This window comes from Mobula hypostoma, chromosome 8 (assembly GCF_963921235.1).
Source record: "Mobula hypostoma chromosome 8, sMobHyp1.1, whole genome shotgun sequence".
Taxonomy (NCBI): Eukaryota; Metazoa; Chordata; class Chondrichthyes; order Myliobatiformes; family Myliobatidae; genus Mobula; species Mobula hypostoma.
Window position 1 is genome coordinate 62,555,435 of NC_086104.1, and position 14,955 is coordinate 62,570,389.

The 14,955-nt window shown below is 35.9% G+C and overlaps 1 protein-coding gene across 1 annotated transcript in view; it reads right to left on the reverse strand.

The window, feature by feature from the left end:
• Window positions 1-1,276: 1,276 nt before the first annotated feature.
• LOC134350578 (protein transport protein Sec23B) overlaps window positions 1,277-14,955 on the reverse strand; it is a 70,173-nt gene continuing 56,494 nt past the window's right edge. Inside the window, exons 14-20 of the mRNA XM_063055985.1 lie at window positions 11,526-11,679; window positions 11,358-11,435; window positions 9,431-9,592; window positions 7,363-7,449; window positions 5,338-5,493; window positions 4,914-4,979; window positions 1,277-3,517 (exon numbers count right to left, since the gene is read on the reverse strand). Coding sequence (XP_062912055.1) covers window positions 3,428-3,517; window positions 4,914-4,979; window positions 5,338-5,493; window positions 7,363-7,449; window positions 9,431-9,592; window positions 11,358-11,435; window positions 11,526-11,679 — 793 coding nt within the window. The 3' untranslated portion in view covers window positions 1,277-3,427. The remainder of the gene's footprint in view (window positions 3,518-4,913; window positions 4,980-5,337; window positions 5,494-7,362; window positions 7,450-9,430; window positions 9,593-11,357; window positions 11,436-11,525; window positions 11,680-14,955) is intronic.

Here is a 14,955-nt window from a genome sequence, read left to right on the forward strand (position 1 = left end):
TACAATGTCAGAGGTCAAGCAGCAACTGATAATGTACAAAATTATGATTGGCACAGACAGGATAGATAGTGTCTTTTTCCCCAAGGTGGAAATGTGAAATATCAGAGGGGTTAGCTTTAAGATGAGAGGGGGAAAATTAAAAGTTATTTACAAGGCAAGTTTTTTTAAAAACACCGAATGTGGTATGTACCTAGAACAGGTTGCCAGGGAGAAGTGCAGGAAATAAATGTAATCATAATGTTTAAGAGGCATTTCAACAAGCATATGAACAGAAAGGGAATGGAGGGACACTCTACATGCACACACATGGGATTAATTTGGCTTTATGATCAGCATAGACATCGTGGGCCAAAGGGCCTATTCCTTCACTGTTCTATTTTCTAATAGTAACAATCCAGTATCTGAAAAACGTATTATCTGGTTAAGGTGAAACATTGGCCAAAGTGCTGGGCAGAAACCTCCCTACATTTTTTTAAAACAATTGCATGACATGGCTTTGCTTCTGAAAGGCAGCCCCTCCATATGTGAACAATTAAGAAAAGCAAAATCAATTATGCATTTGGTGCTAATTTTTAGTAGGTAATTAAGTGCACCATTTTGTTTAAAATATTCCCACAGAAGGTAGTTTCAAAACCAGTACTAACAAGTTATACTTGTAAATCTACAAGCTGACTCCTCTATAGGCAAAATGAAAAGAAACAATTGGAGAAAAGACTGAAACCATGAGCTAATACCCAATATTTGACCAGACAGCATCCATCAAAATAGAAGGAGAAGTGAGTGAGTATGTGAATATCATGCGAGGAGTCAGGCAAGGTTATGTCTTTTCACCAGACTTATTCAACCTGTATAGTGAAAATATCTTGAGAAGTATCAAAGGCATCAAAGGATTCACAATTGGAGGCCATAATATAAATAACATCAGATATGCTGATGACATCGTACTACTAGCTGACTCAGAAACAAAACTTCAAGAACTACTCACTATAGTGGCAGCAGAAAGTAATCGCAGAAGCCTCTCAATCAACACCAAGAAGACAGAAAGCATGGTCATCTCCAGAAAGACAAACTTCTCACAATGTGTGATCAAGATCAGAAATACAAACATCAAACAAGTCAACAAATTCAGATATCTTGGCAGCCTAATAACAAGTGATGGCAGGTGCGACACAGATATCAAATACAGAATAGCAATGGCGAAAGAAGCTTTCCAAAAAATGAAGACCATATTAACAGACAGAAAGATGAGCATGTACACTAAAAACAGAATACTGCAGTGCTACATTTATTCTATCCTGATATATATGTACTTTGATAAATGTAAAAAATGAAGACTATAATTACTTTTCATTGATATTCACATTATGGATTGTCCAGCATTATTTTAAGGAAGAAGGTTGGTGACTGATCTTCATAAAATAATATTGAAATCTATTACAAATAGTACAAAACATGATATGGGATTGTTCTATTTGAATTTTATTTCAGATATGATAACAAATGTTCCATCTTACTTACTGTGTTAAAAATGATACAAATGCGAAATTCCATATCTCACCAGGCCTTGTCTGGTCACTTGGAACTCAAGGATTGTTTTACTGTGGCCTAGTTAATTAGGACACAACTGACTAAAGGGGCAAAAATCTAAAATTAAGATAATTACATCGATCTAAGCAATAAATTCAATTGACATTTATTCATTTGAACTATCTTTTATTTCTCAGTTCTGCCTTGGAAATTAAAAGAAGCAGAATCTTGTATCAATTGGGCCCGTCAAGCAGTTTATTATTATTTCTTGTATGTTCTGATTTATCACATTATCAAGTCGTAAATTTTTTTTCAACACCATAATTTTGTTTTACTTCAAAGCCACTTTTGCTGCATTTCCAGTACATTGCCTTTGTTCACTCCTCATTGTGTTCATTAAGATAACCTTTTGGCTATCTTCATTTTCTCCATCATCCTATTCTGGAGCTTTGCATGTGATGTACTTCACCACAGTTTATACTGTGCAACAATGATAACCCAATCTGAACTTCAAACGTAGTTCTCAATATATCATCCAATAATTTGTTTGGCGCTCTTGGTAGTTATGTTTTTAAGACTGGCTCTATAAAGATGCATTGGATATTAAGATTAATGAAGTATAGATAATGTCAAAATGGTACATTAGAAATAAAATTCCATTTTGGGTCCATGCATGATACTCAAAAATAATAAAATTGTCATAATATTACACAATAGATTGTAGAACCTATGTATGAGATTAAGTATGGAACTGGAACTGTCACTTCCATTTTCTTGTGGAATAAGGCATGGATAGGTCAACACTTCTGGAAATCACTATTCTATAAATAATGGCACAAATATTAGAAATGTACACTATATTCACCACAACTTATTTGTTGCAGTCAGATTTGAGCCGAATGAAAATATTTAACTTTACATAAGGATTCAAGAAAGTAGAAATCAAACTCTTTACAGGTCCACCTTAGGTTATGAACATTTGGCTTATGGGCAGTCTGTACATATGAACAAGCGTTTAGGAGACTGGTGGGATGGATGGTGGTGGATTTGCCAGCTGCTGCAGACGTCTTCTGCATTCAGGGATTGGGGTCTTTCCATATGCCTTCTCTGTTCTGAGCTGCAGAAATCAGGAGCTGGATGGAACTGAGCAGAGCCGGGACTGCTGTTCAGACTCTCTCACTCACTCAGCAGCTGCTGTTCTTGCTACTCCATCACACCTGTTTCTGTAATCCTCTCCCACACACTGCTGTTGTTCATTTGTAACTTACAAACGTTTTGAAAGTTCTCAGGAATGGAAAAAAAAACTGTCATAACCTGGGGACACATATCAGAATGGTCATATTTAAAAAAAAAATTTCCACAGATTTCAGCAGTTGGTGCATTTAAATCTAACTTGTAGAAAACTGTACTCAAAGAAATTCTCATCTCTGTGGAGATGATGTGTTTAAGTAAACTAAATAAAGACAAGTAATCACAAATATCAGAAACTTTATCTTGCATAGTTTTGCTATAAAAGATCTTGTATTATTTTGTCATACAGTTTAAGGTTATTTCCTTTCAAAGCAGGCGAAAGAAAAAGATGTGTAAATAAGTTTTGAAGTTACAAACATAAGCAGTCAATGCATTTAAGTTTATTTATTATTAGCTATTGAACTTGTATATAAAAGACATTAATTGATAAATTAAAGCTAACAGATTGTCAGAAATAAACAATTTTTCTTCAATAGGAATGCAGCAGGTTTGGAAATAAGTAATACCTAAAAATTAAACAAAATCAAATCAGGACCTCCACATATAGGCAAGGTGCAATATTAATGCAAGACAGTCATAATTCAAAATAAAGAATCTAAGCAAAATCTATTTTCCAATATTTTCTTGTGCTCTTCTACATCAGATTGATCTATGATGCGCTAGATACTGCTAGCTTTTTTAAATGGTCCATAAAGACTTGAAGACTAACGTCATCAGTCAGGATTGGTGCACCAGATTCCTGAAGAATACAAAAATATATAGAATTATAAAGTGTCTATTAGTATCATGTACCTCAACAATATAGAATTGCTAAATATATTAGTTTTCCTCTTCATCCAAAACTGCTTGATATTGACACATTTATTTTTGCATTTGTTTAAAATACCTGGTTCAGTTTCTTCTTACTACTGATTTATCTCAGAGTTAGAGTTATACAGCATGAAAACAGGCCTTTCTGCCCAACTCATCCATGTCGACCATGCAAATCTAGTCTCTTGCTTGCATTTAGCTCATATGCCTCTGAACCTTACCTTTCTATGTACAGGTCCAAATGCCTTTTAAACACTGTAATTTTATCAGCTTCTGACATGCCCTCTGCTAGCTTGTCACATCATATGTCAGTGAAAACAAATCTGTTTCTGACCTGATTCCATCCTTTGTGTGGAAAAACTTGTCCCTCAGATCCCCTTTAACATCTTTCTCCCCTCAAATCTAAAGCCTTATTGTTTTAGATTTCTCAACCCTGGCAAAAGACTGCGATCACCCGCCAGCCATGATCTATAAACCTCTATAAGGTCACCCCTCAGCATCCTCATTCCAGAGAATACAGTTTCTCCTCATAGTCCCATCCTGGCAGCAACCTTCTGCACCATCTCTAGCTTAATCACATCTTCCCTATTATACAGCGATCAAAACAGCAAACAATATTGTAGGTGCTATCTCAGCAACATCCTTTTTTAAACAGTTAAACCAAAATACAAAATATCAGGTGTTCATATTTTTGACGGATGCCACCTTAATATTTTTAACATCTTTAATCATTTATTATCTACAACTACAGGCAACACCATTTTGCTTTCACTCTTTGAAAACTTGTTGTTAAATGCTGCAATTTATTTTGGAAAGTTTTAGCAAACAGCTAAGACATTTTAGAGACTTCAGATATTTAGAACAGTGGAATTAAAAATTAGATTTTACATTCTTTGACAGTTTTTGTTTAGAAACTGACTCATGTTGAAATACATTTTCACAAGTTTCCTGCATCGCAACTATTTCATATGGTTATTTTTCATGTATAAATCTTGAACAGCAGACTGGCAAAATATTAACCCAGAATACAAATGGTCCTTCCTTGTCAGCAACCATGTGCAATATTCAGTGCAACTTAGTGGACACTGAGAAATAATTGAGAATCATTTTTTTCCTTCTCAATCATTATAGCCAATTACAAAATACTTTCTGAAACCAGACCAAGATCATAACCTGTATCCTCCAATGCAACTTATTGCCAAAGTGGCTGTAAGTAGTTAATGATGGTGATATAGAATAGTTTGTGAGAAAACATGATTAAAAACTTTTGGGTTTATTGGGTACACATTCACGCATCTAATAAAACTTTTCTAGAGGATACTAACCTGTCCCCAAGCATACAAATTATTATGAGTCTGTGATGGGTTCACTTTTGAGAGAAGGAATCGAGCCTTAAAAGGAAGAGAAGGTCAATTAGCATCAGCTTCAAAAAACCTCATTTGTTTTTTCCCTTCTTTGTGCTGCAAAACCTCACCAAGCCGAAGAAAATATAAAAATCTTAAAAGCTTTGCCGTGAAAGCTTCTGGTTAATTGAAGTGTTTCTGCAAACATACAGCAATAATAATAACAAAGAAAGACAGTAAATGACACCTAGTACAGACATGATGTTTTATAAATTTGCATATGACCTCAATACTTTGTCCACTAGAAGAAAATTTAAAGCAATTGAAATTTTTAACAAAGATTTATTTCAGCATTTCTACAAAGATGGGTGCTTCAGAAGCTGAATATTAAAAAGAACTTAGGTACCTGACTCCCTCCGTGTTCTGTGTCAACATAACGTGGCATTGGAAACCGGGTCTGAAGGATTTCCTGTGCATCATCCAGTGGAGCTTGCAGGAGCTGTTTGAAGTTTTCATATTCTTGCATGTCCTGGTAACCAGCCTTCCTCCACTGTGATATAGTCTTAGAAAAGAAGCAAAAGCTGAATGAAATATTCACTGTACATTTCCTTTCACTTGGTACTATATCCCCCAATCATTATTTCCAAAATGAAAAATATTATTTGCAAGTGCAACATATGAAAACAGTTTACTGTTAATTGGTTCAATATTTAAATGAAGAGCATAAGTTGTAGATTCAGTAATGAAACATTTTGCTGAAGCATTTAGTAGTTTACAATTTGTAACTGCATAGTTTAAATCAAGTGGTGTATATTCAAGGGAACTGAGTAAATTTATAACCCAAATATAATGTAAATCACCTGTACAACCACTTATCAATCTCTATTAGTCTGGGTACTTCAAAAAAATTTTTTTTAGATGTCTGTGAATGATTACTAACAGCTGCTATTTTGCCAGGGTGAAGAGACAGGCATTTCAGCCTGAAGGTGTAAATCTTCTTCTACGTATCTGACCATCTGGTATGGAGGGGCCACTGCACAGGATTAGAAAAAGCTGCAGAAATTTGCAAACTCAGCCAGCTCTATCATGGGCACGAGCCTCCCCAGCATCGAGGACACCTTCAAATGGCAATGCATCAAAAAGGTGGCATCCATCATTAAGGACCCTTACCACCCAGGACATGCCCCCTTCTCACTGCTTCCATTGAGGAGGAGGTACAGAAACCTGAAGACACCAACTCAGCTTCTTAGGAAGTTTCTTCCCCTCTGCCATCAGATTTCTGAATGGACAATGAATCTCTGTACACTACTATTTTTTCTTTTTTGTTCTCTTTTTGCACTGCTTATTTAATGACTACTTATTTTGGGACTCAGTTTTGGTTTGGAATGTTGTTGTCTGCTTCAACTGTTAGCCTGACTTGTGTTTTTTTCCCTTTCTCTTGTACATTGAGTGTTGCTCTTTTATTTTCATTTTTATTCTTTTACTTTAAATTAGGTTCTTTCAGGTTTCTTGCTTTGTGGCTACTGTGTGCAAGCAAGTCTCAAGGTTGTATAACATGTACTTGAATCTCATTTAATTTTTATATATATTTCTTATTGTAATTTATAGATTTTTAAAATTATGTATTATAATATAATGCTGCTACAAAACAACAAATGTCATGACATAGTATGCCAGTGATTTTAAACTAGACTCTGATCTGACAATAATATTCTCTCAATTTTTTTTCCGATGTTGTCTCAAGTGAATTAAGAAACCAAAAGAACATAAGAGAGTTGAACTTTCAAATCATGTTGCTGCATAAAATAGACTATTAATTAAATACAATCTCCAAGGAATAGTTTCTCTTTGCAATTCATATAAACTAATGATGACTGACGCTCCCAGATTGTTCAGCTAAATTCATACATACATGAGTTCCTTGGTTGCGCACATTTTTGTACATTTGTGCTCATTTGGTTGTACATACATATTTTCTTCATCTTAAGTCTTTGCAGAGAACAATTCCCTACATTACAAAAATTGTTCTCCTCTACAAATGTAAATCAAACAGTTATGATGAGCTTTAATTCTATTTTTAACTTACAACATGGAAAGGCATTTCATCATATCCTACTTTGCAAAAAGAACCCTCTCTGAATCTCTATTAGAACACTTGGCCTAGTCCAGAATTTGTTTTTGCATCTATACATTTGTTCCTGAATCCCTATTAAAGGGGCAGGATTTGTGATTACTGTGTGAAAACACCATTGAACAAAAGAGTTAAATGTATTTAATGCACTGAATTCTTTAAATAATTTTATGCTTCTGCATTTCTGTCAATATAAGGGCATTCCATGTGAATCATTTTAATTACATATTCATCCACAACCATTAATAATAAGCATAAACAACAATAACATTAAAAAAAATAGCTTCACTAAACACTGACCTCCCCGTGGTAGATAACAATCTGGAAAAAAGTGTCCATGAGGAGGATTCGGTCTGGTAAGATACTGCCACTGTCTAATAGGACTGGCTGTGGAAAAGGATGAGTGAATGATTACCATCTTTACTTAGGAGAATCAACACCAATGTTACATAAATATTGATACTACTTTTGCAAACTAATGCACATATGCTTCCAAGCATGTTCCAGCAGCAAGAAGGTAGAAAATAGATCTGCATGGTAGTAAATGCTTGAAAAACTTTCATGAAACGCAACTAAGGCCAGGCCAATTGTTAAATTTAAATCTGAGGTTAACAAATTTTTGTTAACCAGAAGATATTAAGGGATCTAGATAATTCTCAATGAATTGTGGCACAGTCTCGATGGAGAAATAACTGACTCCCTTCCCACAGTCTGATCACAACTGAGTCAAGCGCAGTCATCAATGCTTGTGCAGTTCCAGTACGAGTTGCCGGAGACCAGTCAGGATACAGAACACCTGCAATTTCTCATTTACCAATTCAGAAGCTGAGATAAATTATACATTGCACTGAGATTAAAAGAAACTACTAACAAAGGATTTTTGAAACGATGTCGCATAAAATTAAAACCTTGATATATCCTTGATAACCTTGATTCGAAACGCCTTAAGCAGGTCTCTAACCCGATCGTTAAATATGCTTTGCGTATTTGGTTTCAATTCAGAAAATTTTTTGATCTTAATCAATTCGGGTTAGCGATTCCTATTTTAGGTAACATATTTTTTCCTCCCTCTTTTACGGATCGCGCTTTTCAAACTTGGAAGACTAAGGGTATTTTACGGTTTTTGGATTTATTTTTAGATGGTTCCCTTATGTCTTTTGAACAATTATCTAATAAATATAACTTATCAAGAATACATTTTTTTAGATATTTACAAGTTAGAAATTTCCTAAGTACTATACTTTCTTCCTTTCCAATGCTTCCTCCTATATATATTTTAGATTCGATAATTAACCTTAATCCATGTCAGAAAGGTGCATCGGCTATGATTTATAATATTATTATGAAACTTAGGAAAGCTCCATTTGATAAGATTAGGGTAGATTGGGAACAGGAATTGGGGCTTACCATTTCTGTGGATGATTGGGGGCAGATTTTACAATTAGTTAATACTTCCTCTATTTGTGCTAAACATTCCCTAATTCAATTTAAAGTGGTTCATAGAGCACATATGTCCAAAGATAAGTTAGCGCGTTTTTACTCGCATATTAATCCTTTCTGTGATAGATGTTCGGGGCAGATAGCCTCTTTAACTCATATGTTTTGGTCTTGCCCTACTTTGGAAACTTTTTGGAGAGATATTTTCAATATTATTTCTAAGGTATTAAATATAGATATCTCTCCTCACCCTATTACTGCTATCTTTGGACTACCTAAAATTTCTAGTAATCTTTCCCCTTCAGCCCGTAGAATGATTGCATTTCTTACTTTAATGGCGAAAAGATGTATTTTACAACATTGGAAAGAGCTTAATGCTCCAACTACCTTTTTTTGGTTTTCTCAGACGATTTTATGTTTGAATCTGGAGAAAATTAGAAGTAACCTTTATGATTCTTCATTTAAATTTGAACAGATTTGGGGACCTTTTATTCGATATTTTCATTTAATGTAATATTTACCCTTCTTGTTTTTTTTTCACTGTTTTAATGGAGGTCGGGATTGAGGACGTGATTTTAAGTTTAACTCTGTTTGGTTTCAAGTTAGCCCATTGCTTTGCTTTGCTTTTAGTTAGTTGCACGGTGGGTTTTTTTTGGGGGGTTTTTTTTTCTTTTTTTCCATTGATATATATAAAATCTAGTATACTATTATGTTATCTTGGTTTCTTATGCTTAAATTACATTGTTTGTAGTATTTTCTTTTTGGTATTGTTATCTTTTGGAATTTTATTATACTTTAACATTGTATTAATGTTTATATGGCTTACCTTTTTTGTATACTTACTCAATAAAAAGATTTAAAAAGAAAGATATATCAGCCATATAATAACCCCATTTATGAAATAAACTTGGTAATATGCAACAAATCTCACCTCAGGGGGCCCATAGAAAGAATAAGAATAGAGAACAGGCTGAATCATGATCAGTGACTGAGTCAGGTCTTGTCTCATGAAATGATGGCGGTAGTATGATGATTCATCAGGACTATTGTTGAAAACTTGAAGGAATGGGGATCTTCTCAGGTGGAACATGAACTAGAATGACAACATAAAATTAGACTTCCATAAAACTACAGGTCTAAATACTACCTAGTCACATTAAATTAGAAACCGAGGAAGATGCCCATGCCAGTTGGTGGATGAACAACCGCAACATGACATCTGAGCAAGTTATTGTGTGAAGGTTATCTCCTTCAGCCACCTTTCACCCGACATAAACTTACAATCCTTTTATGAGGTTTCTTTCTTTAAGTAAAAATATATTTCTATGTAAAACATTTTATAAAAACATCCCACATTGAATTTTTCAATTATGGATTTTTCAGTTCTTTTATGGGGTCAGCTTGGTCACTTCCCTAACAAATTGTTCACACATTGCACACTTCTGAATTAAGGTTGAATTTAGCAATTCTCTGAGGGCCAAAGATCTAAGTTCCCAAGTTTGAAGTAAATTTATTATCAAAATACATATATGTCACCATATACAACCCTGAGATTCATTTTCTTGCAGGCATACTCAATAAGTCCGTAAAAGAATAATAATTAATTGAATCAATGAAAATCTCCACCAACTGGGCATTCAACCAGCGAGCAATAGACAACAAACTGCAACTAAAAAGGGAAATAATAATAAATAAATAAGTACAAAAAATCAAGAACATGAGATGAAGAATCTTTTAAAGTGAGTTCATTGGTTGTGGAAACATTTCAGTGATAGGGCAGGTGAAATTATTCCCTTTGGTTCAAGAGCATGATGGTTGAGGGTGATAACTGCTCCTGAACCTGGTGGTGGTAAGTCCTGAGGCTCCTGTACCTTCTTCCTGACGGCAGCAGTGAGAAGAGAGCTTGACCTGGGTGACAGGGGGGAGGCGGAGATCCCTGATAATAGATACTGCTTTCTTGTGACAATGCTCCATGCAGATGTACTTAATGGAGGGGAGGGCTTTACCCATGATGGACTGGGCTGTATCTGCTACTTTTTGTAGGATCTTCCATTCAAGGGCATTGGTTCTTTCCATACCAGGCCCTGATGCAGCCAGTCAATATACTCTCCACCACACATCTACAGAAGTTCATCAAAGTTATAGAAGTCATGCTGAATCTTAACAAACTCCTAAGGAAGTAAAGGTGCTATCATGCTTTTTTCATAATTGTGCATACGTGCTGGGCCCACGACAGGTCCTCTTAAAGTATAACACTGAGAATTTAAAGTTGGTGACCCTCAGCCTCTGATCCTCTGATAAGGAGTGGCTTACAGACCTCTGGTTTCCTTTTCCTGAAGTCAACAATCAGCTCCTTGATCTTTCGACCAATTCTTCAGCAACTCTATTAACATGATTTTTTAACATAGATTACTGGTGAGCTGTTCCCTCCATTCAATAATTATTCAATAATCAGCCATCCAATATGAAAATATCGAGCTATTATCATCACTTCTCAAGGTGCTAGGTCACTACCATTTGGATCCTTCTTAAATAATTACACTTCACCTATGAGCTTGGATATGTTTGGTAGGTGTTCATCCATTCTGCAAGGGATTGAAGTCAGAACAAAGACTATTCTTTTATCCACACATTTTTCATTTCAACAACTTGCTGACTTGTCCCTGCCTTTTGATCAAGCAGAGTATCTCATACAGCTATACCCATCTAACTCAGCAGAATCTGGGATTTAATCAAAGAATCAAGCAATAAGTTTCTGTTTGAAAATATTTTTACATTTTCTTGCCAGAACACATTTACATTTTAGGATCCTAATTTTTAAACATTTTCCAAGAATTTCAACTTACTATCTTACTTACCTGTGGATAGAGGGAAAATGTTTCAGAGAGCCTGAAAGAGTTAGGATCATCTTTGTGGAACTGGCCAAACTTCTGACACTGATGGAAGAAAGCGGAGAGAGTAATTAGTAGTTTTGTATTTGACACAATCTACCTTTCCAGCTGGTCACAAGATCTTAGTGGTCTTACCAGTCGGATCAATTGTCTGTCCAACCAACGAAGTACATCCGGTCCCTCCTCAGACTCAGCCCTGAAAACTCCCAGTCTTGCCATCAGCACAGCTGATGCTTCCTGGTCAAATGCTGCTTCAATGTGCTGGAGTTGACTCTGTGCATCTGCCCAGCTAAGAATCCAAACAAGTATTATCACTAAACAGCACAAGTAATGCATAACTGGCATCCCAACACCACCCCACCTGCTGTGTTCCCTATAATTTTGATTCAGTTATAAAATATGCTACAACGTTGTTGGAAAAAAATCAGCAATGATGGAATGGTGGAGCAGACTCAATTGACAGAATTACCTAATTATTCTCCTATATCTCATGGTCTTAACTATTATTGCAGCGCATGTCGGAACATAAAGGAGGATATGTTATAAATGACTATTCTTCCCTCTAAACCCAGATTCAGCTCTGTTGCACAGGCATTCTAACACATCCAGGGAAGTCTTATGACATAGATTAGTTGATCATAATAGAACATTTTTGTGGAACATGCTTGAGGATTGAAGTACCTTTGATCAACATTGGGTAAAATAACAGAAGTAATAGAATCAACAGGCAGTATAGCAAAAATAAAACTGACAAGCAAATGAGTAATGGAGTCATGCTGTCGATCAGATGTAGAATTTCCTTTTCTGTCAAAGCCATCTGAATATTTTGAGGTGATTAAGCTTCATGAAAAGACCGACAAATTAACAAGCTCTTTGCAAATAGAGCAGAGTTAGTAGCAAACACAAAAGGAACACAGTGCCTTGCAAAAGTAGTCAGCACCCACAAGTACTTTCACGTTTAATTTGTCCCATTTCCTAAATTTAAAATATATTGAAGTAAGATGTTTTCAGCTAATCTATGAAGCATGTCAAATCAAAAGAAAAATTCCAAAACTCGTCAACAACTTACTAAAATTTAAAACCAAAATTGTGAGGCTGAAAAAAGTATTCACCCCCTTTGTAATTTTCACAGATGCGATACGGTATATTACCTTACCAACTCACCCTATTTGTTGATGTAGGAAATTGGAGAACTATCTGAATAAATACACCCTTTCTCTGTAAGGCCCAACAGTATGGCAAATTTTCAACAGACCAAACCAAAACGAAGACAAAAGAACATTCAAGGCAAGTCAGGGAAATGCAATATAGATGCACAAATCTGGGGAAAGGTACAAGATTATCTTAGAAGTACTGAACATACTTTGGAGCTCAGTGCAGTCTATCATGAAAAAGTGAAAAAAAAACCACAGCCACACAGCCCAGGTCAGGCCGGCCCTCTAAACTTAGTCGCTGGAGAAGAATGGCACTTATACTGTGACACCAACAGTCACTGAGTGAGCTGCAAAAGCCAGTGGCTACAACTGGAGATTAAGTTCATGGCTTCACAATCTCTAAGGCCTTGCACTAAAAGGATATTTATGGAAGAGTGGCAAGGAAGAAGCCCTGACTTGAGAAAAAAGCATATCCTTGCCCTTCAAGAATTTGCAAAGCATCACTTAGAAGATACTGCAAAGAAGTGGAAAAAGGTCTTGCAGTCCGATGAGACGAAAGTGGAACTTCTTTGACCTCAATGCTATGCTGTAAATCACATATTGCGCATCGGTCGGGTAACACTATCCCTACTGTAAAGTATGGTGGAGGTAGTATCATGCCATGGGGATGCCTTTTAGCAGCAGGGACTGGAAATCTGGTCAAGATTGATGGGAAAATGAATGCTGTTAAATACAGAGATCCTGGATAAAAACCTGCTAGCTTCTGCCAGAAAGCTTAAACTGGGGAGGAGGTTTGTTTTCCAGCAGGATGACACAAAACACACTGCCAAACTGTCCTTGAGTAGTGCAGATAGAATCCTGACCTTAACATGATCGAGCATCTCTTCTAGAATGTGTCCACTGCTGCTCCCCCAACTGACCAGGCAAGGAAGAAATGAAAAATCTTATTCATCGCGTTATGCAAAGCTAAAAGAGACTTATCCAAAAAGACTACTAGCTGTAATAGCTGCGAGACATGGTTCAGCTAAGTACTGAGTAAAGGGGGATGAATACTTTTGAACTGCTGACATTTTGAATTTTGAACTTTTAGTTTCTCATGCTTTATAATTTTCCATGCTTTCTGGGCTCTACTGTGAAAAAAAAGGAGCATGTGATTCACAAATAAAAATTGGGGATGAATACTTTTACAAGGCATTGTACTGTCATGAAATATTATTTTTGATCCCCCTGCAATTCACTATTTGACAAATGATTTGGAGATGAGTTTTTCTAAATCAGTGGATTCCAGTTAATTGGGACATATCAGCACCAGTATATCTTGGGCCAATTAAGCGGCTGCCCCAATTAGCAAAAGTTTCATGGAAGTAGTTAAAAAAGTATTAAAAAAGGCGAACTACTGTTTAACTGAGTAACAAATTATGTATTTAAATGAAAAACAGAACAACTTAATACACTCTCAATACTACTACAGTAGAATAAAACTGTGTATTAGTTCCTAATATTTATTGATGCTATGTATGCTGCATGCTCTTTTGATTGGCTGTAAATAAACAAAACAGTCAAACTCAGTGTAGATAATGGACCGCCTTCACACAATGATTTTGATGATTGCATCCTCCACATCTTAATTTTCATTGTAATATTTAAGTTGATTGTTGATACCTTTAAATTTTTCATATTTCCTAACTTGTTAAAGTAGTGAGATCATTTCATTTTCACTCTCGGCCGTTCCAGCATTTCCAAGCCTGACTGCTTGAGAATGCAGTGAGCAAAATGGTTTTGAATTGTCTTGCTGCCTGTTTCTCACCAAGTATCAGCGACAAAAATCACTGCTTTTTGAACACAAACACAACAGCAACTGACACTATTTAAAAACCATTTGCTGTAAGCATGGTGTAGTGTCTAACAGCCACACAAATGCACATGACTGACAACAGTCTCCTGTCCCAATTAGGCAAAATAAGTGTTCCAAATAAACAAAAGGAGTCCCAGCTATTTGCTCGATTAGCTTTTGTTCTTTAAGAGCTGTCCCAAATAAGAGGCTGCCCTGATTAACCGATGGATCAATTAACTAGAATAAACTATATTACATTAGACCCTGTGGTACTATTTTGCAGGACAGTTAAGCGTAAAATTGGTTTGGAAGTGGGGATTCAAGTGAATCCGGATCATAAGTACGAGAGGTGATTGATAAGTTCATGGCCTAAGGTAGAAGGAGACGTTATTAACTTCAAACTTTCTGCACAATCACTCAAACGTTGAACTGCATGTGCATGTAACGAGAGCTGTATAACTCATCTCCTTTTACCTTAGGCCACAAACTTATCAATCACCCCCGCTGTGGACCACTTTCTGGAGGTCCAAGACGCCGATTTCTACAAAGAAGGGATCTGTATGCTCCATGACCGCTG